This window comes from Lissotriton vulgaris, unplaced genomic scaffold (genome assembly GCF_964263255.1).
Source record: "Lissotriton vulgaris unplaced genomic scaffold, aLisVul1.2 SCAFFOLD_726, whole genome shotgun sequence".
In the NCBI taxonomy this organism is placed as follows: domain Eukaryota; kingdom Metazoa; phylum Chordata; class Amphibia; order Caudata; family Salamandridae; genus Lissotriton; species Lissotriton vulgaris.
Genome location: NW_028243544.1, coordinates 339,297 through 362,833, shown reverse-complemented (window position 1 = coordinate 362,833; position 23,537 = coordinate 339,297). Strand labels below are relative to the sequence as shown.

The window sequence follows — 23,537 nt, the reverse complement described above, 5'->3', positions numbered from 1 at the left end:
TTGCACCTTTTGTAACGCGTGTAATCCTAAGTCAGCTGAAATTCCAGGAGCCTAGTCCCGACAGCTCGACGACTTTCGGAGGGCTGGATGAGGTCCCCCGCTACACGGCGGAGGAGGGCACTGGACATCGAATGCTCTCACTGTCCTTTTGACTTTCCTACTGTCTCTCTTATTGCCTCTGACCAGTATAGGCCTAGAGTATATCCATCTATATCTCCTCCTCTTGTGACTCTATCTCTTGTACATTTGCAATTTTTTTCTCTTCTATTTGCACCTTTTGTAACGCGTGTATTCCTAAGTCAGCTGAAATTCCAGGAGCCTAGTCCCGACAGCTCGATGACTTTCGGAGGGCTGGATGAGGTCCCCCGCTACACGGCGGAGGAGGGCACTGGACATCGAATGCTGGCTTATGTAAAGCGCTCTGATAACCTAAACGGTTCAAGATCTTGAAATGTGCAACGTAACTGATTCTATGTAAACTGTTGTGACAACATGTAACGGAACTGGTGCTATGTAAAGCGCTCTGATAACCTTATCGGTTCAAGTTCGCGCTATAGAAAACTCTAAAAATAAAAAATAAAATAAATATACAGATGACTAAGGAAACTCAAGTGGGACAACACCTGTTTGCTTGGTCTTCCTCACCTTACCACAACCACCCCAAGGAGGGGGAAACCGCAACCTAATCTAATGCACAGCTTGTGAATCCAGAAAAGGATTCACGCTGCAAAACGAAATGGTTACTTACCAGTAGGAGTAGTTTTGCAGCTTGAAGAGTTTTCTGGATTCACATGCGATGTCCTCAGAGAAGGAATGCTAACGTGCTAACGGGGGGGGGGGGGGAAGCATAACATCACTGAAACCAAAGAATTAACAAAGACAACAGGATTTAAAACATACCCCAGGGAAAAAAAGATTCCGAAGATGGCTACGACGCACTGGAACGTCCAGGACGCCATCTGACGTCACAAAAATGATGGACCTAGCACCAAATTGTGGTCGGCGACGCCCCCAAAAAAACCAAACAATTCCGTACCCACCCATTAAATGGCAGAATAATGTAGTGTATGCGAATCCAGAAAAGGATTCATGCTGCAAAACAGCCATTTCTGAATGTCTTTCCAGATTGGACATCAGCTCTATATAATGACAGTGCACGAAGAGCGTGCATTTTACTCCATACATTGCACACCCTGTAGATTGCCTCAGATTGATGGACATAGCTCCTAACAGAATGGTGCCCTCAAGCCGGCATGCTGGGCTCAGATCACCTCACAGACTGACGCAAACTCCAGCACAGTGGGGCAACCAACATTAGTTATCTGGAACGAGTGAGCTGAAAGTGCCCAAAGCTCTGCCCTTTTTCGGACTCTCCTCCTGCTGTTATTCAAATATGAAGTGTGAAAGCACAGCATGGGGCGCTTTCTTTCCCCTAAAAAGAAACAAAGGTCCGGGCTCTTGTCCTGCCTAGGCCAAGAGACCGGGGTTAGGTCTTCAAAACAACGATATATGCCGTGAGGATAGGTAGGTAGTTTAACTTTTCGGACTATTTTTGTTAATTTATGGTGGATGCCACGGGACCCTTTCGAATATTTGCGAATAGGAGTGTTTAATTTGGATATATACACATCACGCTTTTATGACGATTGTACTTTTAAGCGTATTGACAGAAATAACAGCTTTGGTATAATAGATAGCACATCACCCTTAATTATGACACATTACATTATGATATTTGGTATAGCGGCATATACGATATATTTGGCAAAGTATATGTCGTTTTAATTTTTACCCTTTAGTATTGCAATATTACCGTATAGTATATGGTTATTTTCCGTTAGTTTGACGTAGCTGCTTTATTGCAGTTTATATTGCTGTTCCTTTGTAAACTTGGACCTATTGATGGTCAATCGCCATATTATTGGATTGAAATAATGGCACAGCTTTTGATACAAGGAAACAGTTCAACTTATGTGGAAGTTGTCTGGAGAGGTTTGCGTGTTGGCTTTGAGGATTGTATTTATGTATCCAGTCTGTATATTTGAATAAATTAATTGGGTACTGCCATGTGCGTTATAAATGCTCATGAACAATTGTTATAAACTGCATGATGTTTTTAGATACAGTCGAAGATAGTCAATGGAGCGGGGATTCTAGTCCACATTCCATGGCATTGTGGTTTTTAGAGAGACAGATTCTTTATGTTGTAATAAGTATATCTTAAAATCGATAAATAGATCGAGTGATAGGATTGCCAATCGATACGGACTGTTGGACGAAGATAAACATTCAAGTCCCGTTTTTGGAACAAGATAAAAGTCTTTTTGATTATTTTGGCAACTTGGTTGCTACTGGGGCTGAATTTTGACACAAATGGAATCCTTTTAGAGGCGTTTGGGTTGTTGTGGTAAGCAAATGTTCTCTGTGGCTGTACCTGGTATAATCAAAAAGAATTGGCCAATCCTCCGCCCCTTCACTCCCTTCCAAGAGGAACCTCTCTTCATATCAACGGGGGGACAACTTGTCATCCCACCTGGTCCATGCCATTACTTGGCCGGAAAAAACTACAGATCGTCACACCATCACTGCAGCATGGGGCCTCCCTCCAGTACTGGGCCATTACAAATGCCAGAATTGCTCGGTATGCAACCTTACCACCAACACTAAAGTGTTCAAATATAAAGACAAGACCCATACCTTGAAAAATCACACGAACTGCAGATCCACCAATGTGGTATATGCCATTGAATGCCCATGCCAGCTGATCTACATCGGCCAAACCATCCAGAGTGTCAAAAACCGAATTATGCAACATAAGAGTCGGATCAATTGCAAAGTCGTCACAGCCCCCCTGGTGGCACATTTTTTGGAAAAAGACCACAAAGATACAGCCATCAAATGGCAGCTGGTCGAACAAGTGACACTACCCACCAGGGGCGGAGACATCAGATCAATATTAATTAAGAGCGAATGCAAATGGATGACTCTTTGTGACTCTGTGAATACCGGATTGAACACCATTGATGAGTGGAACCGAACCATCATCAATTGAGGGTTACACTCCGGCGCTAGTACTCTTCCGAACTGTGGTCCTCCTTCTGCAATATAATTATACTCACTCATCCCACTGTATCCATTTGTTCCCTTTTATTGCCTGCCACATGCCCTTTCCCTCAAAACCAGACAGGGCCCTATATCATAGTGGCTATTAAACTGTTGGGAACCAATTGAGACTCTGCCCTTTAGTCCAATAGGAACATCCCTGCAATTGTTAATTGGCTTTGTCGCTGTTTGCCACCTACATTTTCCTTGATGTACATTTACTGTGACGCTATGTAATTGATTTTGCCATTTATGTAATCATTTCCTACTTCCCCCCCTGGTCATACATATGGGTGCAGGTCAGTTATAAACTATTCCATTTATGTTACAAATACAATGTTGACCTGGATTTTAGTGATTATAAGATGCTTTTGTTTTAGATTATTTCTCTGAACGCAGGCTTCGCCAATCTCCCTGTCCTTGTCCGGGATGCCCGGCTTGATTCCTCGCCACCCTTCGCCCCACCCCTCCTCTAGAAGCGCCCTATAGACGTCCATCTTTCAATTTCAATCCTTCACGGCAGCGATTCCATGCGCCGCCCTATCAGTACTTCGCGCTCTTCCCAGGCTTGTGGTTGCCCTAGCAACGCCGGCACCGCGATTCATTCACCTGACTTGCCATTCGAACAGAGGTATGTCTCCATGTAGCCCGACCATAGTCAACCCGTGCTTTCTGTGCCCTTGCCTGACGGACCCCTCCCCTCTCTCCTAGATTCATTCCTGCTACCGAACCGATCACTGTGGACCGAGTTCCGGACCCGCCGACTTCTTTCCCACCGGCTTGGTCATCGGGTCCTCGTGAGACCGTGTTTCTTTAGACCGACATGGGGATTTATCGCTAACGCACGATTGGTGAGTGGGCTTCCCCCCCCCTTTTCCAGCTATCTCCCACTGACGGGCCTGCTTCCCCGCCACCCGCCGCCTCCTTTTCGTTATGCCTTCCATTAGTGTAATCCTTTTTCTCCCCAGACTCGACGCCTAAGCTGAAACCCACTACTACTCCAATATATTGAAGGACTGCCCCACGTGGCTCCCACGGAACTCCGGATCTTACATAGGAGCCCGACTTCCATTACCCCGTATTCGCCAGTCCGGGTGAGATTCTTCTCCTCGCACCAATCAGCACTCTCCCTTTTCCGCCCCCATTGACATCTCCCCTTTTCTTCCCCCACAGCACTGTATTCTACCCATCTAGTCCTGATGATGATCCTAAACTGCATGGATCGAAACGCCGTCAACTTTTCAGCCAGACTCTAGGCGCTTCTTGCATAGCGGTTCTCTGTCAAAATGATATACAAAAGCAATTGTTGAAAGTGTATTGAAACCTCTATGTTCGAAGTCACTGTAAATATTCTTGCACAGAGCACTTTGCGCCGTCCACGCTGATCCCTTTGTCACTTGCGTCGCCGAAGTGTCACTCACATTCCACTCGTGCACCTTGTACACACATGGGTTATAATAAAATTTTTGTATTTACAATTGCAGTGCTGATATTAACTGTAAATAATCTTTCTGTCCTATTCTAAAAAATGTTGATTAAACTGATGCTTTTTTAGCACATGTAATGAGTAAATAGAGTCTCCTTGTACCTCCATGGATAATGTTCTCATATCCTCATTATTTGTCCAGAAAATAGAGACATCATAATGAGTAATTAGTAGGATGTTTTTCTTTGGGATATAACTGACTTTGTGAGCACTTTGCCTGGGCTTTTGTTGTTTCGGTGTCATAATACCATGTGAGATAATCATTGATTTTGTGACACTGTGACATCTCACAAATTAGTTTTATATGTAGTTTGGAGTATTAATTAGATTTGTATCTATTTATGTAAATTTCTAGCCCTGAGGAAGTCCGTGGCTTACTATACACTGGACGAAACACGTGTTGGCGGCTAGACCTTTTGCTCTGAAGAAAAATATTTTGAAATAAAGAAGTTTGTGCAAGAACAATTTGTCTTGAAGAACTTTTACTGGAAAGCTGAGCTCAGGATATAGCTTGTGTTTGACTTCATGGTTTGGTTCTCCATACCATCTGGTGAATGGCCGTCACCTTATCCTTTGAGCTACAACTAAGTGGACTGAAATTACTATTCTCGCAGCTGTGCGCAATTGATAAACCAGCCATTCTGTTCTTTGTATTAATTATGTCTTCAAAACAATGTTGCCTATACAAGAGGAAAAAATTATTGCTACATTCCTTAAGACACAATATATACACAATCCCCCGAGCTCACGAGAGCCAACGCGTTTCGAATTCACACAATTCACGGATTCTCCTCAGGACTTGGACAAGGTTGATATCTTGAAAGCAGCGCGATGTGCGTCCGCCCTGTGTGTAGAGGAATAGTTGAAACCTCTTGTAAGTGCTTGACGGTTCAATTTGCCATGAGATGTGACGAAAAACCTTTAGTTAGAAATCCCAGTTGACACAGAGACTTTACAAAGTTGTACTGGTGGCTTGACTGAAGTCAGTAATTGGCGCCTCACTGCCAGGGGAATTAATTTCATTCTATGAGGCTGATCAGGCGACGCCCATCCCATTTCCACACTTCTTTAAACCTAGTCTGGATTAAATTGTTTTAGAGCATTCTCCACACACCGGATGTCTGCTACAATTCAGCCTGCCTGCCTGCAGCACTGATTGTGCAACTCACAAGTAGTCTTTCAAAGGTGTCTCAGACCTGCTACCGCAATATCTGCGCACAGTTTTAACTGCCATGTCGACCTGGCCAGGGCACCCACTTGCCAGGCCAAAATCTTCCCTCTTACTACATGCAAGGCAGCCCCTGGACAGGGTGCAGTGTATGTGAAAGGTAGGACATGTAGTTGTGTGTTTTACATGTCCTGATAGTGAAATACAGCCAATTTTGTGTTTCACTATTGACAGGCGGTCTGTCCCATAGGCTAGCATTGGGAGCTGCCTTGTAACATCTTACAAGAGTAACTTTCCATTGGGACAAGATCGAACAATGGAGTTTAGCCTCTCAGAAATCAGGACTTGATAACATCTTTTAATAAAGGTGGTTTTAAAATTGTGTGTTTGAAAATGCCCCTTTTAAAAAGTGAATAATTTCTTGCCTAACCATCCTGTGTGCCTCTGCCCGTTTGCATATTTACCATCTGGTTTTGGAGTGACAGGAGCTAGGGATGTGCATTCATACTAGTCAGTCACAAGGGGGGGGGGGGGGGGGTTGAGGAGTGTCCTGACTTACCTGGGTGAATCATAGCCAGGCTGAATAGACCTTTCTTCATTTAGAGTGGTTGGGGGAGTTTTCACTAGCATCTGAATAGGCTGTGTCTGCTCTGCACAATGCTGTCTCCACCTCCTGTAGTGAAGCTGTACTAGAGAGGACAGAACTGGTTTCTACTGAGTCAAAGACACTTTCTGCTTAACACTTCTAAATACTGGGGGCCCTTAGCCCAGAACTTCAGATTACTGTTGAACTAAGGAACCTGCCAGGAAGGAGGGCTAAAAAGGAGGAACTGCCACTTTTCTGTGTGTTTTGCTGTGTTAGCCTGCTGCTTCCGTCTTGGGCAGGGAAAGGATTGGATTGGACTTTCACCATCCTGCTGTTAGAGTTTTCTCCAAGGGCTTGAAGCAGAGCTTGCCTCCTGTTGGAAGTCTGGGGGAAATCAAAGACTTCATGAGAACTCATTTGGAATAAGGAACCTGCCATGTAGAGCTAAAGAAGAAGTGAGGAGGAACTGCTACTTTGCTGTGTTGGCCTGCAGTGGCTGCTTCCGTCTTGGGCAGTGAAAGTACTGGACTTTCTGCAACTTACTTTCCTAAGTTTCTCCAAGGGCTTGGAGTATAGCTTTCCCCCCTGTTCAAGAAGTCTCAGGAACAGCAAAGACTTCAAGTTCATCTGCTATCAGCACTGGGGACTGTGTGTTTTGTGCTGCAACAGAAGAAAAAGCAACCAGATGCAGTCAACGACGCTGCTGCTGGCTCCGTGACCTGTTGGCACCACAGAGAGCACTGCCCCACTCCACACCGAAACCCTGGTCTCACTGACAACCATGCCCATCACCGCCATCGAGCTACTGCTTACACCATGACCATAGGGCACCACCTCGCTCCACATCGCCGCCCTGCTATCCCTGACAATGCTGCTCCACGATGACAGACACCACTGCTTGCACCATAGCCTGGGGGCACTGCTCGTAACTTATTCAACACCGCCCCATCCCCACATCACAGCCTAGGCCCATTGACTACAGATAGTCTACTGACAACAGGACCTCAGCAACAACACTGCTGCTGCTTGCACCGCGACCTGCCAGCACCATAACTAGCCCCGCCCTGCACTGCAGCCCTGATCTCACTTATGCCGCTGGACCCCAGCACCGAGCTGCTGCATACACCATGACCTGAGGGCACCGCACGCTGCACTTCTCACTGCAGTCTCAACGCCTGCAGACTCCATCGCTCCTGACTTCAACCACACAGAGTTCGATCTGGAACACGTGTGACCTAAAGGGCCAGACGATTCCTGCCCGACCTCCGGGACCAACGCCACCTCTTCGGAGCTCATCGCAACATCCGTGACGCCCTGCAGTTCAAGGTACTGTTTTGCGGATCTTCCAGACAATAGCTGGCCCGCGACACCCCCTCTGCTCTATACAGGCTATGGATGCCTGCTTCAGGTTTGGTGCATGCAGTACCTGGAACAAAAACATGCCCTGCAGCTAGCCAATGCTGTATACAGCTAAAGGACGCCTGCTGCAGATTAGGCGCAGTACCTGGCTAAAGCCAAGCCCTTCAGCCAGCCTCTGGCTGCCTGCTGCAAATTAGGTGCAGTACCTGGCTAAAGCCAGGAACTGCAGCGAACTCCATGTACACATGGACATAGTCTGTGTGCACCGCTGGTTGAAAAACAAGTAAATCCTTAAAAAAATGACATTCACCAAGAGAACTATAGCAAGCAAACACTGAAATTCACCAGTCAGGTTTCCAACACACAGGGCATGTCACAGCTTGCGTCAAAACATGACTTTTCTAACAGCATAAAAACAAAAAAACAGCCATCAGAAAGCAACAGAGTGGGCAGCAGGAGTTATGGCGCTAGTTGTGCACAGTGGAAAGTATACGCACTGCCTAAAGGAAAATTGCTTTAACAGCTTCACCGCACTGCATCAAGCACTGGCTTGTCACATGAGGCATGTCCATTGCCCGAGCAGGTTAAAGCGCTACATTAACACTGGGTCAAGTCAAGTGCCCTGGAACATTCACTGTGCTGCAGTAGGCACTGCTCCAAACACCACTGCCCTGGAAGGTTCAAAGGGCGGCATGGGCACTGCCTCGAAGCCAGTGGCCAGCCTACTTCAATGCGCTACATGTGCACTGCCTCGAAGCAAGTGCCCTGACAGCCAGTGCCCTGGCAGCTGATTCACACTGCTGCATATGCACTACCTCGAGGCCAGTGACCAGCTAGCTTCAAGGTGCTATGAGCCCTGCCTTGAAGCCAGTGACCAGCTAGCTTCAAGGTGCTATGGGCACTGCCTCGAGGCCAGTGACCAGCTAGCTTCATGGTGCTAGGAGCCCTGCCTCGAGGCCAGTGACCAGCTAGCTTCAACGTGCTATGAGCCCTGCCTCGAAGCCAGTGACCAGCCGGCTTCAAGGTGCTTCATGAGCACTGCCGCAAGGACAATGACCAGCCTGCTTCAATGTGCTACATGAGCCCTGCTTCAAAGCAGGTGCCATGGCTGCTGCCTCCAAGCCTCCAGCGTCTGTCCTCTGTTATACAACGCTACATTAACACAGCCGGAAGGCCACTACACTGGAACCTTCAAGGTGCTGCATCAAGCACTGCTTCCAGCTAGCTTCAAGGTGCTATGGGCCCTGCCTCGAAGCCAGTGACCACCTAGCTCCAAGGTGCTATGGGCCCTGCCTTGAAGCCAGTGACCAGCTAGCTTCAAGGTGCTATGAGCCCTGCTTCAGAGCCAGTGCTGTGGCTGCTGCCTCTAAGCCACCAGTAGCACGTACATTGTCCTGGCAGTTTCACGGCGCTACATTAACACAGCTGGAAGTCCACTACACTGGAACCTTCAAGGTGCTATACAAGCACTGCCTCGAAGCCAGTGACCAGCTAGCTCCAAGGTGCTGCATCAAGGACTGCCTCACCATCACTGTCCTAGGCGATACCAAAGGGGATGATGGACGGAGCGTTTGAGCAAATCAATCACTCACCCCCAGTCAACTGATCTGGGTTTAATCCATCACCATTCTTTAGCCCACTCTGCCACCCCAGTTCAGACATGGCCATATGCAAATCAGTCTGACCGTGTGCCTCATGGGAACAGTACAGCCCAAACTGCTAAGCCATGTCTGGACCGGAAACAAGCATCTCGGGACCGATTTCGGATTCATAATCCTCATCAGCCAGGCTATCTTGAATCCAGTGGTAGAGTGAGCAAGGGACCCACGTCTGGGAATACCGTGCCAATTTAGGATGCTTGATTCTGATCCAGGGAACACATGGCTTGGCAGTTCGGGCTGGACTGTTCCCATGAGGCACAGGGTCAAGACTGGTTTGCATATGGCCATATCTGAACTGGGGTGGCTTGGTGAGAAAAACAACGATGGATTAAACCCAGATCTGTGACTGGGAGTGAATGCTTTGCCATTGTGCAACATTCCGTCCATCATCTTGTGTGTTTTTCTGTTCACCATCACTGCCCTGGCAGCTTCACTATCCTATATGGCGCTGGCTCGAGGCCACTGCCTCAGGCCAATGACCAGCTAGCTTCAAGTTGCTATGAGCCCTGCCTAGAAGCCAGCGCCCTGGCAGTAGCTTCACAGCTTCACAGAGCATGTGTCCTTCCTCGAAGCCACGCCCGCCAGCAGCATGGAGGCGCTGAGGCTGCTGAGGGCAGAGCCCGCAGGGTTTCAGAGTTCAGCTGCACCTGCTAAACACATGCCAGGCACTCCCCCCCCCTCACACCCACACAGACTCCAGGCCCCCTAACACATGCCAGGCGTGCCTCGGAAGGGGAGAGGACCCCCCCCCATACATGCCAGGCGTGCCTTGGCTAGGATGATGAACAGTTCCAGGGCACATGCCAGGCATGCCTTGGCCCAGTGCCCCCACACATGCCCCACCCACCCCTGGGAGGGTTGCGCTGCCCTGATAAGCACAGTAGGGTGGGACCTCCCGGAAGTTTCCACGGGTCACACTCCGAGTGGAGCAGAGCCGGACTTTACTCCAGCACCTGGGCCAATCCGAAGGGGGGGGGAGAGGAGTGTTGGCTTTTAGGCGCTACTCGGCAGCAAACGAGTGTTCTTCGGTTTCTTATAAACGGAGGGAGAGAAGTCCTTGGAGGAGGGGGGGGGGGGGGTCTGCCCCCCAGTGACACAGACCTCCTCTGGAGGGGATACAGGAGGCACCCCTCCTCCCTAGTCACACAGACCTCCTCTGGAGGGGGGGGGGGGGTACAGGAGGCGCCCCATGCCCCCCAGTCAAACAGACCTCCTCTGGAGGGGGGGGTACAGGAGGCGCCCCATGCCCCCCAGTCAAACAGACCTCCTCTGGAGGGGGGTACAGGAGGCGCCCCCTCCTCCCCAGTCACACAGACCCCCTCTGGCGGGGGGGGGGGGGGGTACAGGAGGCGCCCCCTCCTCCCCAGTCACATAGACCCCCTCTGGCGGGGGGGGGGGGGGGGGTACAGGAGGCGCCCCATGCCCCCCAGTCAAACAGACCTCCTCTGGAGGGGGGTACAGGAGGCGCCCCCTCCTCCCCAGTCACACAGACCTCCTCTGGAGGGGGGTACAGGAGACGCCCCCTTCCCCCAGTCACACAGACCTCCTCTGGAGGGGGTAAAGAAGGCGCACCCTTCCCCCCCAGTCACACAGACCTCCTTTGGAGAGGGGTAAAGAAGGCGCACCCTTCCCCCCAGTCACACAGACCCCCTCTGGAGAGGGGGTACAGGAGACGACCCCTCCTCCCCAGTCACACAGACCCCCTCTGGCAGGGGGGTACAGGAGGCGCCCCCTGCCCCTCAATCACACAGACCTCCTCTGGAGGGGGTACAGGAGGCACCCCCTGCCCCCCCAGTCACACAGACCTCCTCTGGAAGGGGGTACAGGAGACGCCCCCTTCCCCCCAGTCACACAGACCTCCTCTGGAGGGGGGTACAGGAGGCGCCCCCTGCCCCCCAGTCACACAGACCTCCTCTGGAAGGGGGTACAGGAGACGCCCCCTTCCCCCGTCACACAGACCTCCTCTGGAGGGGGGTACAGGAGGCGCCCCCTGCCCCCCAGTCACACAAACCTCCTCTGGAAGGGGGTACAGGAGACGCCCCCTTCCCCCCAGTCACACAGACCTCCTCTGGAGGGGGGTACAGGAGGCGCCCCCAGTCACACAGACCTCCTGTGGAGGGGGGGGGTACAGGAGGCACCCCCTGCCCCCCAGTCACACAGACCTCCTCTGGAGGGGGGTACAGGAGGCGCCCCCAGTCACACAGACCCCCTCTAGAGGGGGGTACAGGAGACGCCCCCTCCTCCCCAGTCACACAGACCTCCTCAGGAGGGGGGTACAGGAGGCGCCCCCCCCTCCGAGTCACACAGACCCCCTCTGGAGGGGGGGTACAGGAGGCGCCCCCTCCTCCCCAGTCACACAGACCCCCTCTGGAGGGGGGGTACAGGAGGCGCCCCCTCCTCCCCAGTCACACAGACCTCCTCAGGAGGGGGGTACAGGAGGCGCCCCCTGCCCCCCAGTCACACAGACCTCCTCTGGGGGGCGAAGGGGAACGGGGGAGGGCAGGAGGTGCACCCCCCACCAGATGGAGGGTTACTTCCCCATCCATCCATCTCTCCATGTGCCCCTCCATCCATCTCTCCTCTCTATCGGTCCAGCCATCCATTTATTATTTATTTATAAAGTTTTATATACGATCCTAAATGTAAAGCGCTCTGATACCCTCTTGGGTCAAGTTCGCGCTATATAAAACTTTATAAATAAATAAATAAATAGCGCGAACTTGACCCAAGAGGGTATCAGAGCGCTTTACATTTAGGATCGTTGCATTACAAGTTACATCAGATACAAGAGCATAGTAAGGTACAGTAAACAGAAACAATGTTTAAATAATTCGTAGGAGGGAGGGGAGGAAGGAGTAATAGTGGGGAGACTAGGAGGAACAATGCCCAAAGCTGGGCTGGGTACACTCATCTCTCCCCTCCGTCCCTGCACCCTCCTATCCACATTTCATCCATCCACCCTTTTCTCCTCTCCATCCGTCCCTCCATCCTTCTCTCCTCTCCATCAGTCCTTCCATTCATCCGTCCCTCCACCCCCCTCCCTCCGTCCACCCTTCTCTCCTCTGCATCTGTCCCTCCATCCATCCACCCTTGTCTCCTCTCTAGCTGTCCCTCAATCCACCCTTCTCTCCTCTCCAGCTGTCCCTCAATCCATCCACCCATCTCTCCTCTATCCATCCTTCTCTCCTCTCCATCCGCCCCTCCATCCATCCACGCTTCTCTCCTCCGCATCTGTCCCTCCATCCATCCACCCGTGTCTCCTCTGCATCCATCCCTCCATCCATACTTCTCTCCTCCACATCTGTCCCTCCATCCATCCATCCACCCTTCTCCTGTCTGTCCCGCCATCCATCCACCCTTCTCTCCTCTCCTCCCATCCATCTCTCCTATCCAATCGTCCCTTCATCCACCCTTGTCGCCTCTGCAACTGTCTCTCCATCCATCCACCTTCTCTCCTCTGCATGTTTCTCTTCATCCATCCACCCTTCTCTCCTCTGCCCCTCCATACATCCACCCTTCTCTCCTCTGCCCCTCCATTCACCTACCCTTCTCTGTCTGTCCCTCCATCCATCCACCCTTCTCTCCTCTCCATCCGTCCTGCCATCCACCCTTCTCTCCTCTCCATCCGTCCTGCCATCCACCCTTCTCTCCTCTCCATCCGTCCCTCCATCCATCCACCCTTCTCTCCTCTCCATCCGCCCCTCCATCCACCCTTCTCTCCTCTCCATCCGCCCCTCCATCCATCCACCCCTCTCTCCTCTCCATCCGTCCCTCCATCCATTCTTCTCTCCTCTCCATCCGCCCCTCCATCCATCCACCCTTCTCTCCTCTCCATCCGCCCCTCCATCCATCCACCCCTCTCTCCTCTCCATCTGTCCCTCCATCCATTCTTCTCTCCTCTCCATCCGCCCCTCCATCCATCCACCCCTCTCTCCTCTCCATCCGTCCCTCCATCCATTCTTCTCTCCTCTCCATCCACCCCTCCATCCATCCACCATTCTCTCCTCTCCATCCGCCCCTCCATCCATCCACCCCTCTCTCCTCTCCATCCGTCCCTCCATCCATTCTTCTCTCCTCTCCATCCGTCCCTCCATCCATCCACCTCTCTCTCTCCTCTCCATCCGTCACTCCATCCATTCTTCTCTCCTCTCCATCCGTCCCTCCATCAACCCTTCTCTGTATCTGTCCTTCCATCCACCCTTCTGTACTCCGCATCTGTCCCTCCACCCATCCACCCTTCTCTCCTCTGTCTGCCCCTCCATCCATCCACCCTTCTCTCCTCTCCATCCGCCCCTCCATCCACCCTTCTCTCCACCCATCCATCCACCATGTGTTTATTGACCACTTGGTGTCCAGAGTCTCCCATGACACAAATCACAGTTGAGGCGTTCATGTTCCCACTCGTCAGTGGGGCCCACCCTTCCGGCTGCTGAAGTGGGGGTCACCGAGGCCCCCGGTACGAGGCGAGGCGCCCCTTCCTGTGGAAGCAGAGCCGCGCATCCGATGGAGAACATTCCAGAAGAGACGGAAATAGAGGCCCCGCCGGCGCCGAGCAGCACGGATGCTGGGGGAGGGAGGGGGCGCCTGCCACAGATCAATGGCTCGGGCGTGGGCGCGCCGGGAGCGGCAGCAGCGAGGGCACAGACTACTCACAGGGGGGGGGGCATGAAACGGACACTACTCACAGGGGGGGCATGAAACACTACTCACGGGGGGGGGGCATGAAACGGACACTACTCACAGGGGTGGGCATGAAACTGACTACTCACAGGGGGGCATGAAACGGACACTACTCACAGGGGGCATGAAACGGACACTACTCACAGGGGGGGCATGAAACTGACACTACTCACAGGGGGGGGCATGAAACTGACACTACTCACAGGGGGGGGGGGCATGAAACTGACACTACTCACAGGGGGGGGCATGAAACGGACACTACTCACAGGGGGTGGGCATGAAACGGACACTACTCAGGGGGTATGAAACTGACACTACACAGGGGAGGGGCATGAAACTGACAACACAGGGGGGGGCATGAAACTGACTTCTCACAGGGGGTGGGCATGAAACGGACACTACTCCGGGGAGTATAAACTGACACTACTCAGGGGGGTATAAACTGACACTACTCAGGGGGGTATAAACTGACACTACTCAGGGGGGTATAAAACTGACACTACTCAGGGGGGTATAAAACTGACACTACTCAGGGGGTATGAAACTGACACTACTCACAGGGGTGGGCATAAAACTGACACTACTGGGGGTGGGCATGAAACTGGCATGAAACTGACACTACTGGGGGTGGGCATGAAACGGACACTACTCAGGGGGTATGAAACGGACACTACTCAGGGGGTATGAAACTGACACTACTCACAGGGGTGGGCATGAAACTGACACTACTGGGGGTGGGCATGAAACTGGCATGAAACTGATACTACTGGGGGTGGGCATGAAACGGACACTACTCAGGGGGTATGAAACGGACACTACTCAGGGGGTATGAAACGGACACTACTCAGGGGGTATGAAACGGACACTACTCAGGGGGTATGAAACTGAAACGGACACTACTCAGGGGGTATGAAACGGACACTACTCACAGGGGGTGGGCATGAAACGGACTACTCACAGGGGTGGGCATGAAACTGACACTACTGGGGGTGGGCATGAAACTGACACTACTCTGGGTGGGCATGAAACGGACACTACTCAGGGGGTATGAAACGGACACTACTCAGGGGGTATGAAACGGACACTACTCAGGGGGTATGAAACGGGCACTACTCAGGGGGTATGAAACGGACACTACTCAGGGGGTATGAAACGGACACTACTCAGGGGGTATGAAACGGACACTAAGTGGGGTATGAAACGGACACTACTCACAGGGGGGGGCATGAAACCGACACTATGGGGGGGTGATCATGAAACTGACTACTCACAGGGGGTGGGCATGAAACTGACACTACTCACAGTGGGTGGGCATGAAACTGACACTACTCGGGGGGGCATGAAACTGACTGCTGGGGAAGGGGGGGTCGTGGGCATGAAACTGACACTCTACCAGAGAGTGTGGGCATGGATCCAACATGACCCACAGGGGTGGGCATGAGATGGACACACTGAGTGGCAGGGCCTGGAGCGGCGAGCAGCAGCGAGGGACACTGACACTACTCACAGGAGTAGGCATTGTAGGAGAGTAGGATCTGCTTCCTATGGTTACCCCCACTTTTTGCTGATGTTTCACTGTTTTTCGACTTTAGTCTGGCTGGGGCCCTGCTATCCAGGACCCCAGCCTAGCTGCTTCCTCTCTAAAATGATTGCATGTACTTTAGGTACACTCCAGTTTGGATTTTGGGGTACCCGTGTGAGTCCCTAGTATATGGTATACGATGTACCCAGGGCATCCGAAGAATTTTTAACACAGGAGGTGGGTTCCCAAGCTTCCCCGAGGCCGATCCGTGCTCTCAGCAAACCTGAGACCCGCAGCCCTCGTGGGGACCTGCAGGTGATTTCGCGCTGTGGGGACCGTGCAACCAGAACCCCTAGAGACCGTGAACATTTGCAGCAGCATATGCTTTTTGGCGATCCCGTGGGCTGTGCTTAGGCCTACTTGTAGTCCGAGCCCTAAGCAGCGTTTCCACTGAAGAGCACCGGCCTACACTCCAAAAGGTGTCCGTGGGCTGGTGTTGCAATTCCTCTCGAGGCTCCTTCGCGATCCCTGGTCTGTCGACCTGTCCACCTTCAAGGCAGCCACCCGCAAACACCACCAGCTAATCCGAGCAACCAAGAAATCAGCACTCAAGAATCGACAACAACGCCCATAACAGCAAGGAACTATTCAACATCGTCAAAGAATTCACCAACCCCACCGCAGCCTCAAACGACATCACTCCCTCCCAAGACCTCTGCGATTCGTTATCCTCCTTCTACAACAAAATTGCCGACATACATAACAGCTTCGAAAACAGTTCCAACAAACAATCCTCTCCACCCCCCTCAGAACCTAAACCGCCCTCTAACAACCTCAGCGCCTGGAACCCGATCACCACTGAAGACACCATCCGTCTCATGAATTCCATCCACTCTGGCTCGCCAACCGACCCATGTCCCCACCACATCTTCAATAAAGCAGACTCCATCATCGCACCCCATCTCCGTGATGTCATCAACTGCTCCTTCATCTCTGTCACCTTCCGAGAAAGCTGGAAACATGCCGAAGTCAGCGCCCTCCTGAAGAAACCCACAGCAGACCCCTCTGAACTTAAAAACTACCGCCCCATATCCCTCCTCCCAATCCCGGCCAAAGTCATTGAGAAAGACGTCAATAGCCAACTCGCCGCCTTCCTCGAATCCAACAACTCCCTCGATCACAGTCCGGCTTTCGAGCCAAACGGCACTGAAACCACCCTCATCGTAGCAACAGACTACATCCGAACACTACTGGACAACAGAGAAACAGTGGCCCTCATTCTACTCGACCTCTCCGCCGCCTTCGACACTGTTTGTCACAGCACACTCATACAACGCCTCAGCAACATCGGCATAAAAGGAAAAGCCTTGGACTGGATCATCTCGTTCCTAGCTGGGAGAACTCCGAGTCCGACTTCCCCCCTTCAAATCAGAGGCCACCGAAGTCATATGCGGTGTACCACAAGGATCATCACTCAGTCCCACCCTCTTCAACGTTTACATGAGTTCACTCGCTTCCATCGCGCGTCAACACAACCTAAACATCATCTCCTACTCTGACGACACCCAACTGATCCTTTCCCTCACCAAAGACCCCAACACCTCCAAAACCAATCTTCACAAAGGCATGAAAGAAGTAGCCGTATGGATTAAAGACAGCCGCCTTAAACTTAACTCAGACAAAACGGAAGTGCTCATCCTAGGATCAACCCGCTCTGCATGGGACGACTCATGGTGGCCTTCGGATCTGGGCTCAGCACCCATACCCACGGACCACGCACGTAACCTTGGCTTCATCCTAGACTCTTCACTCTCGATGACCAATCAAGTCAACGCCGTCTCATCCACCTGCTTCAACGTACTTCGTATGCTCAAAAAAATCTTCCACTGGATCCCCGACGAGACAAGAAAGACTGTCACCCACGCACTGGTTACGAGTCGACTAGACTACGGAAACACCCTCTATGCCGGAATTACAGCCAAATTACAGAAAAAACTTTAACGCATCCAAAACGCATCAGCGAGACTCATTTTGGATATCCCCCGCCAAGATCACATTACCGGCCACCTGAAAGACCTCCACTGGCTTCCCATCAACAAGAGAATAACATTCCGTCTCCTCACCCACGCGCACAAGGCCCTCTACAAACTAGGGCCCTGAATGCCTCAACACTCGACTATCCTTCTACACACCCACTCGCCAACTAAGATCATCCAATCAAGGCCTCGCCGCAGTGCCGCGCATCCAAAGATCCACCATGGGAGGTAGATCCTTCTCCTACTTGACGCCCAAGACCTGGAACTCTCTCCCCACTCACCTCCGCCTTACACAGAACCACATCTCCTTCAGAAAAGAACTTAAAACCTGGCTATTCGATAAATAATGAACCCCCTCCCCAAGCGCCTTGAGACCCTCTGGGTGAGTAGTGTGCTATATAAATTCTGGAACTTGAACTTGAACCTTAACTTTCCATGGGCTTTCCTGGATGCTCCAGACGTGCCCCGACTCGCCATAGCTTGGGGAGTCCAGAGGACCTTGCTGGTCCACATCGAAGTATCTTTTCTCTGACCGCGTGGGTTGCAGTTGCCAAGGCTTGTTGGTCTCCAATCCAGACACCGACCCCCCAGCACTTTACATCCTTCGTGGGACAGCTCACCTGCGGACTTTGGTAGTCGTCGTCTCCTGGTCCCCGTGGCTGCAGAGTCAAGCTTCACCTCTTTGCACCTGAGGCACCCGACATCGGTGGGTATTCGTCTACCATGCCCCTGGTCACTGCCAAGTGACCCAGACCCTGTCCCCTCTGCTTTCCCCTCTGCTTTCAGGTTCTTCTCATCTCAGATCCAGGCTTGGATCACACCGGACACTTTCCTCCTACAAGTGAGGTCACCCCTGTTTGAGATATGATCACCCAATTGAATCCTTTGGGACCTCCCTGACAGAAAGGACTCAATCCACTAATGAGCCGGCCCGCAGATACCCAGATTAGAAATTTGCAGCTGAAGTTGAGCATAGTTGACTGCGTCCCTTTCTTTACACGCTGCTTACTGTAACCTGAATACGGTGAGCAGCAACCAAAGAAAAGGGCACGGCCACCATACAAGCGGTCTTGCATTTGCGACAGTTTGAGCTATTAGCATTAGAAATGATAATGCCTTTTATGTGTTGCTTTGAAAAACACGTAAAGGCATTATCATTGTCAATACCAATAGCTTAAAAGTTCGCAATTGCAAGGCTTATTGCATTGAAAATGCTTCTTTTCATAATGCCCCTAATACAGGTCTTGTCGCTGACCCCCTCGGGCTGTATGTTGTGATGTAAAATGCTGCAGCTTGTGTATTCTTGTTACTATGAAATGCTGGTACTTCATTCACAGGAAGGAGAGAGGAGTCAGGTCCGATTTATTTTCTGGAGAGACTTCTTTTGAGAAACCTGCTGAAGATTTAGAAAAATGGTCTAACTCAACATATCCTGTGGAAATGTACTGCTAGAAAAGCAACTTCAAGAAACGGGAGGGGGATAAAAACAGACTTTGGTCTTTGAATTCACAGCTAACGTAGCAAGATAATAGCAAGATTTACAGCCCTGTTTACAGCATAGCTTAGGGGGAAACAATGAAAGAAAACAGTGCTACAGACTGCAGATAAAACAGACCAGGTAACACCACAAGTAAAAGTCCAGTCCTTATTGGAGGTTACAAATGCAGACATGGCATTACCAAGGAGGGACTACTAAGCCTATTCATGAATCCAAAGTAACCATTCAGAAAGGACAGTAACAGCAGCCAATTGAAAGGATGGGCGGAGCTTCAAGTCCATACCTGAATACAGCATACCTGGCAGCGCAGTGCATGCGCTGCCCGGGCTCGCCCTAAAAACAAGCATTTGCAATGCAATAGATCTCGCATTTGCGAGAGTTTAAGCTACTGGTATTGTAAATGACAATGCCTTTTATTTCTGTTTAGAATTGTCATTTACAATGCCAACAGTTCAAACTCTTGTAAATGCAAGACCTATTTCACTGCAAAGAAGCGGCAGACATTGTCCCATGCTGCTGGGAAAGTGAAAGCACGCGTGGCATGCTGCAGGAAAGCATGTTGTGCCTGCAGTAGGAGAACGTGTAACAGAAGTAAAAGGTCCAGTCCTCATGGGAGGTTACAAATTAAGACACGGCTGTACTAAGGAGGGACTAACAAGCCTATTAACGAATCTGAAGCCCACATTTACGAAGGACAATGACACATGCCAATTAAAAATATGGGCGGAGAGCGGGCATGGCTTCTTTTCCATTCTCCATTACAGCATGCTTTGCAGAGCAGCGCATGCACTGCACAGGCTCGACCTAATGACCCGGGCACCAGACCAAACTATTTTGATCATAAAGTTTCTACAAGTAACCTACACATTGCAGGTATCTCACACTAGGCTGGCTCACTGAAATGCAACCTGGTAAGACTTTGCTGGCAGCAAAAACTGATCAAGGAGGTTAAGCCGTGTACACGTCCTGCCTTCATTTAGGTAGGTCACACTTCAAGGCCTCTTCACAATACAATTAGTGCTTTATGTAAACTTTCAATGATATTTAATGCAATATGTGCTATCACCCATACTCAACAGTCTGTACGTTATTTCTTATGCACCGAGAACTCAAACCATAAATCTGTAGGTGTTATTCTAATGAGGAAAAATGCAAAGTGGCAAAATGGGTGGGTAGTGGTGGCATACAGTTTAAAATTCAACCCAAGGCTACCCAAATGGCGAACGTCAAATTTGAATCAGAGTCAGCCAGAAACATTTCCCCAGCAGCAGGAGTGCGGTTTTCCCTCAGTTCACGATTTGCGGCAGCACCCTCCGTACCAGGCAGAGCCACAGCTACACCAGGAAGAGTCGGCGAAGACCTGGGGCAGCAAGCATGGTCTTTTCAATGCATGACTGCACAAGGCGTATTATGAGTCCCCCAGTTTGTATTCAGGGGTGAGGAGGGAACCATTCATTGCCAATAAAGTTATCATGCCAGCAACAACGTTGAAAAGGAAAAATGGTGCCCATGCCTGGCTGTCCGAGTCCTTCACATAGTTACAGTGAACTGGAGCCTGTCCTAAATTCAGGGGACAGGGCAGAGGGAGGGTGTGTTCAATGTGACAAGGCAGCGCACAAACTCACAACACAACATGCAGAGCGCAGGGCAGCCATGTATAAGCAGGTCATGGTTCCGAACAGAGGGTAGTCAGAGTGAAGAGAACACAGCAAACCAGTGGCGAGCCAGCAGTGACTGCTGCAACATGCACCAGCAAGCCACCAGGGTGGTGGCGTAGAGCATGGGCAGCTGGTCACTGGCACAAAAGATGCCAGCTCAGCCCATGCACATGGGTCACACGGTACCTGCAGCTTTACTTTACGCAGTGATGATGACATGGTGCCAGAATGCAGCAGCTCTAGGAAGAAGGGCAACAAAACCAAGCCCAGCGATGGCAGGCGATGAAGGGGACCTGGAAAGACAGTCCAAGTCACTGGGGCAGAGGCGTGAGCAGGTATAAGCGAGACTGCAGAGAAACGCTAGAACTGGGGTCAACTGAAACACTTCTCATACAGAGCCAGGTTGGTGTCAGCAGAAACACTTCTCCTATAGAGCTAGACTTGTGTCAGCAGAAACAACAGAGTTAGACTAGTATCAGTGGAAGCCTCTTGTACAGAGCTAGACTGGGTTCAGCAGAAACACTTCTCATACAGAGCCAGGTTGGTGTCAGCAGAATCACTTCTCATACAGAGCTAGGTTGGTATCGGCAGAAACTTCTCATACAGAGCTAGACTGGTGTCAGCAGAAACACTTCTCATACAGAGCTAGACTGGTGTCGGCAGAAACACTTCTCCTACAGAGCTAGACTGGTGTCGGCAGAAACACTTCTCCTACAGAGCTAGACTGGTGTCAGCAGAAACACTTCTCATACAGAGCTAGGCTGGTGTCAGCAGAAACACTTCTCATACAGAGCTAGACTGGGGTCAGCAGAAACACTTCTTATACAGAGCTAGACTGGGGTCAGCAGAAACACTTCTCATATAGAGCTAGGCTGGGGTCAGCAGAAACACTTCGCATACAGAGCTAGGCTGGGGTCAGCAGAAACACTTCGCATACAGAGCTAGGCTGGGGTCAGCAGAAACACTTCGCATACAGAGCTAGGCTGGGGTCAGCAGAAACACTTCGCATACAGAGCTAGGCTGGGGTCAGCAGAAACACTTCGCATACAGAGCCAGGTTGGTGTCAGCAGAATCACTTCTCATATAGAGCTAGGTTGGTGTCAGCAGAAACACTTCACATACAGAGGTAGGCTGGGGTCGGCAGAAACACTTCTCATACAGAGCTAGACTGGTGTCGGCAGAAACACTTCTCATACAGAGCTAGACTGGTGTCGGCAGAAACACTTCTCATACAGAGCTAGACTGGTGTCGGCAGAAACACTTCTCATACAGAGCTAGACTGGTGTCGGCAGAAACACTTCTCATACAGAGCTAGACTGGTGTCGGCAGAAACACTTCTCATACAGAGCTAGACTGGTGTCGGCAGAAACACTTCTCATACAGAGCTAGGCTGGGGTCAGCAGAAACACTTCTCATACAGAGCTAAGCTGGTGTCAGCAGAAACACTTTGAATACAGAGCTAGGCTGGTGTGGGCAGAAACACTTCTCATACAGAGCTAGGCTGGTGTCGGCAGAAAATTCTTCTACAGAGCTAGTCAGAAGCTGTCGCTCCCTTCTGCCCTTGCTCTCTCCTGCCTATTCCACCTGGGTATCGTTAGCGCTGCTCTGCCGATATTCATAGCGCTTGTCCGTGCCTGCATCATTTCATTATTTACAAGTGCCTGTATTGTTTGCATTGACTTCGAGTGCCTGTGCTTGCTCGCATTGCCGGATCGCTTGTTTATCTGCTGCTGTGACCCATTGCTTGTGTGCTCCGCTCCTCAGCCGCCTCGCTGACCACGGCGTAAATATTTAATCAATTTCCCCCAACCCGGTCGGCGCTTCCGTTTTAGCCGCCATTATTGTTGTTGTTGTGCCCGGAGCCCGCCCCCTCCACCACGCACCCGCCTCCCAGCTGCTCCTCCCTCGCCCCTCCCCCCTCACCACCCATTTATGACAGAGGCGTCTTCGTGCAGCGGTCGCGCCGAAGGTGCGCCAAAGTTAAGCCCGTCTACGCCCGTCCCCCCCCCACGCCAGACCCCCTGGTCCCCGCCGCACCGAACCCACTAGAGTCACATATGATGCCGCAACTCTCCTTGCCCTCAACCACGGACGCACACCACAATGCTGCGAAGCCGCCCCAGGACGTACCCATGGCCCATTCGCCTGCCTCTCCTGCAAGTTCAACTGCTTCAGGACCCTCACCAACTCCACTTCCTCCATTCACAGCTCCAACTCTAACCGCCTGAAGTGCATCCTGCTTAACACCCGCTCGGTCCACAGACTCGCAACTGAACTCTGGGACCTACTCGACACTGCGTCACCGGACATCGCCTTCCTTACAGAAACATGGATGAACACATCATCAGCACCCGACATTGCCATAGCCATAACGGACGCTTACAAGATTATCCGAAAAGACCGCACCAATCAAACAGGAGGAGGCATCGCCATCATCCATAGGAACACCATCAAAATCACGACCAGCTCCGACGATAATCTTGCAACCGCCGAACATCTCCGCTTTCAGATCCACACGACCTTAGGACCACACTTCGAGGCACCCTCATCTACAGGCCTCCAGGTACCAGCACTCAATTCAGCGATGACATCACGGACTTCATCAGCCCACATGCCCTCGTCTCCGAGAACTACATTCTATTAGGAGACCTCAACTACCACCTTGAAAACAAACACGACAGCAACACCTCCACCCTTCTGGACAACCTGGCCAACCTCGGACTCAAACAACTTGTTGACACCCCCACCCATGTAGCCGGACACACGCTCGACCCTATCTTC

The 23,537-nt window shown here is 51.2% G+C and overlaps 1 protein-coding gene across 5 annotated transcripts in view; it reads right to left on the bottom strand.

The window, feature by feature from the left end:
• Positions 1-23,537, bottom strand: part of SPTAN1 (spectrin alpha, non-erythrocytic 1) — a 365,414-nt gene that overhangs the window by 330,357 nt on the left and 11,520 nt on the right. For 3 of the 5 annotated variants that reach the window (XM_086948610.1, XM_086948612.1, XM_086948614.1), the window contains exon 1: positions 20,943-21,049. The exons of the other annotated variants lie outside the window; for them this stretch is intronic. In XM_086948610.1, coding sequence (XP_086804736.1) covers positions 20,943-20,975 — 33 coding nt within the window. In that variant the 5' untranslated portion in view covers positions 20,976-21,049. Of the gene's footprint in view, positions 1-20,942; positions 21,050-23,537 lie in introns of those variants that run through there. 5 annotated transcript variants of the gene reach the window in all.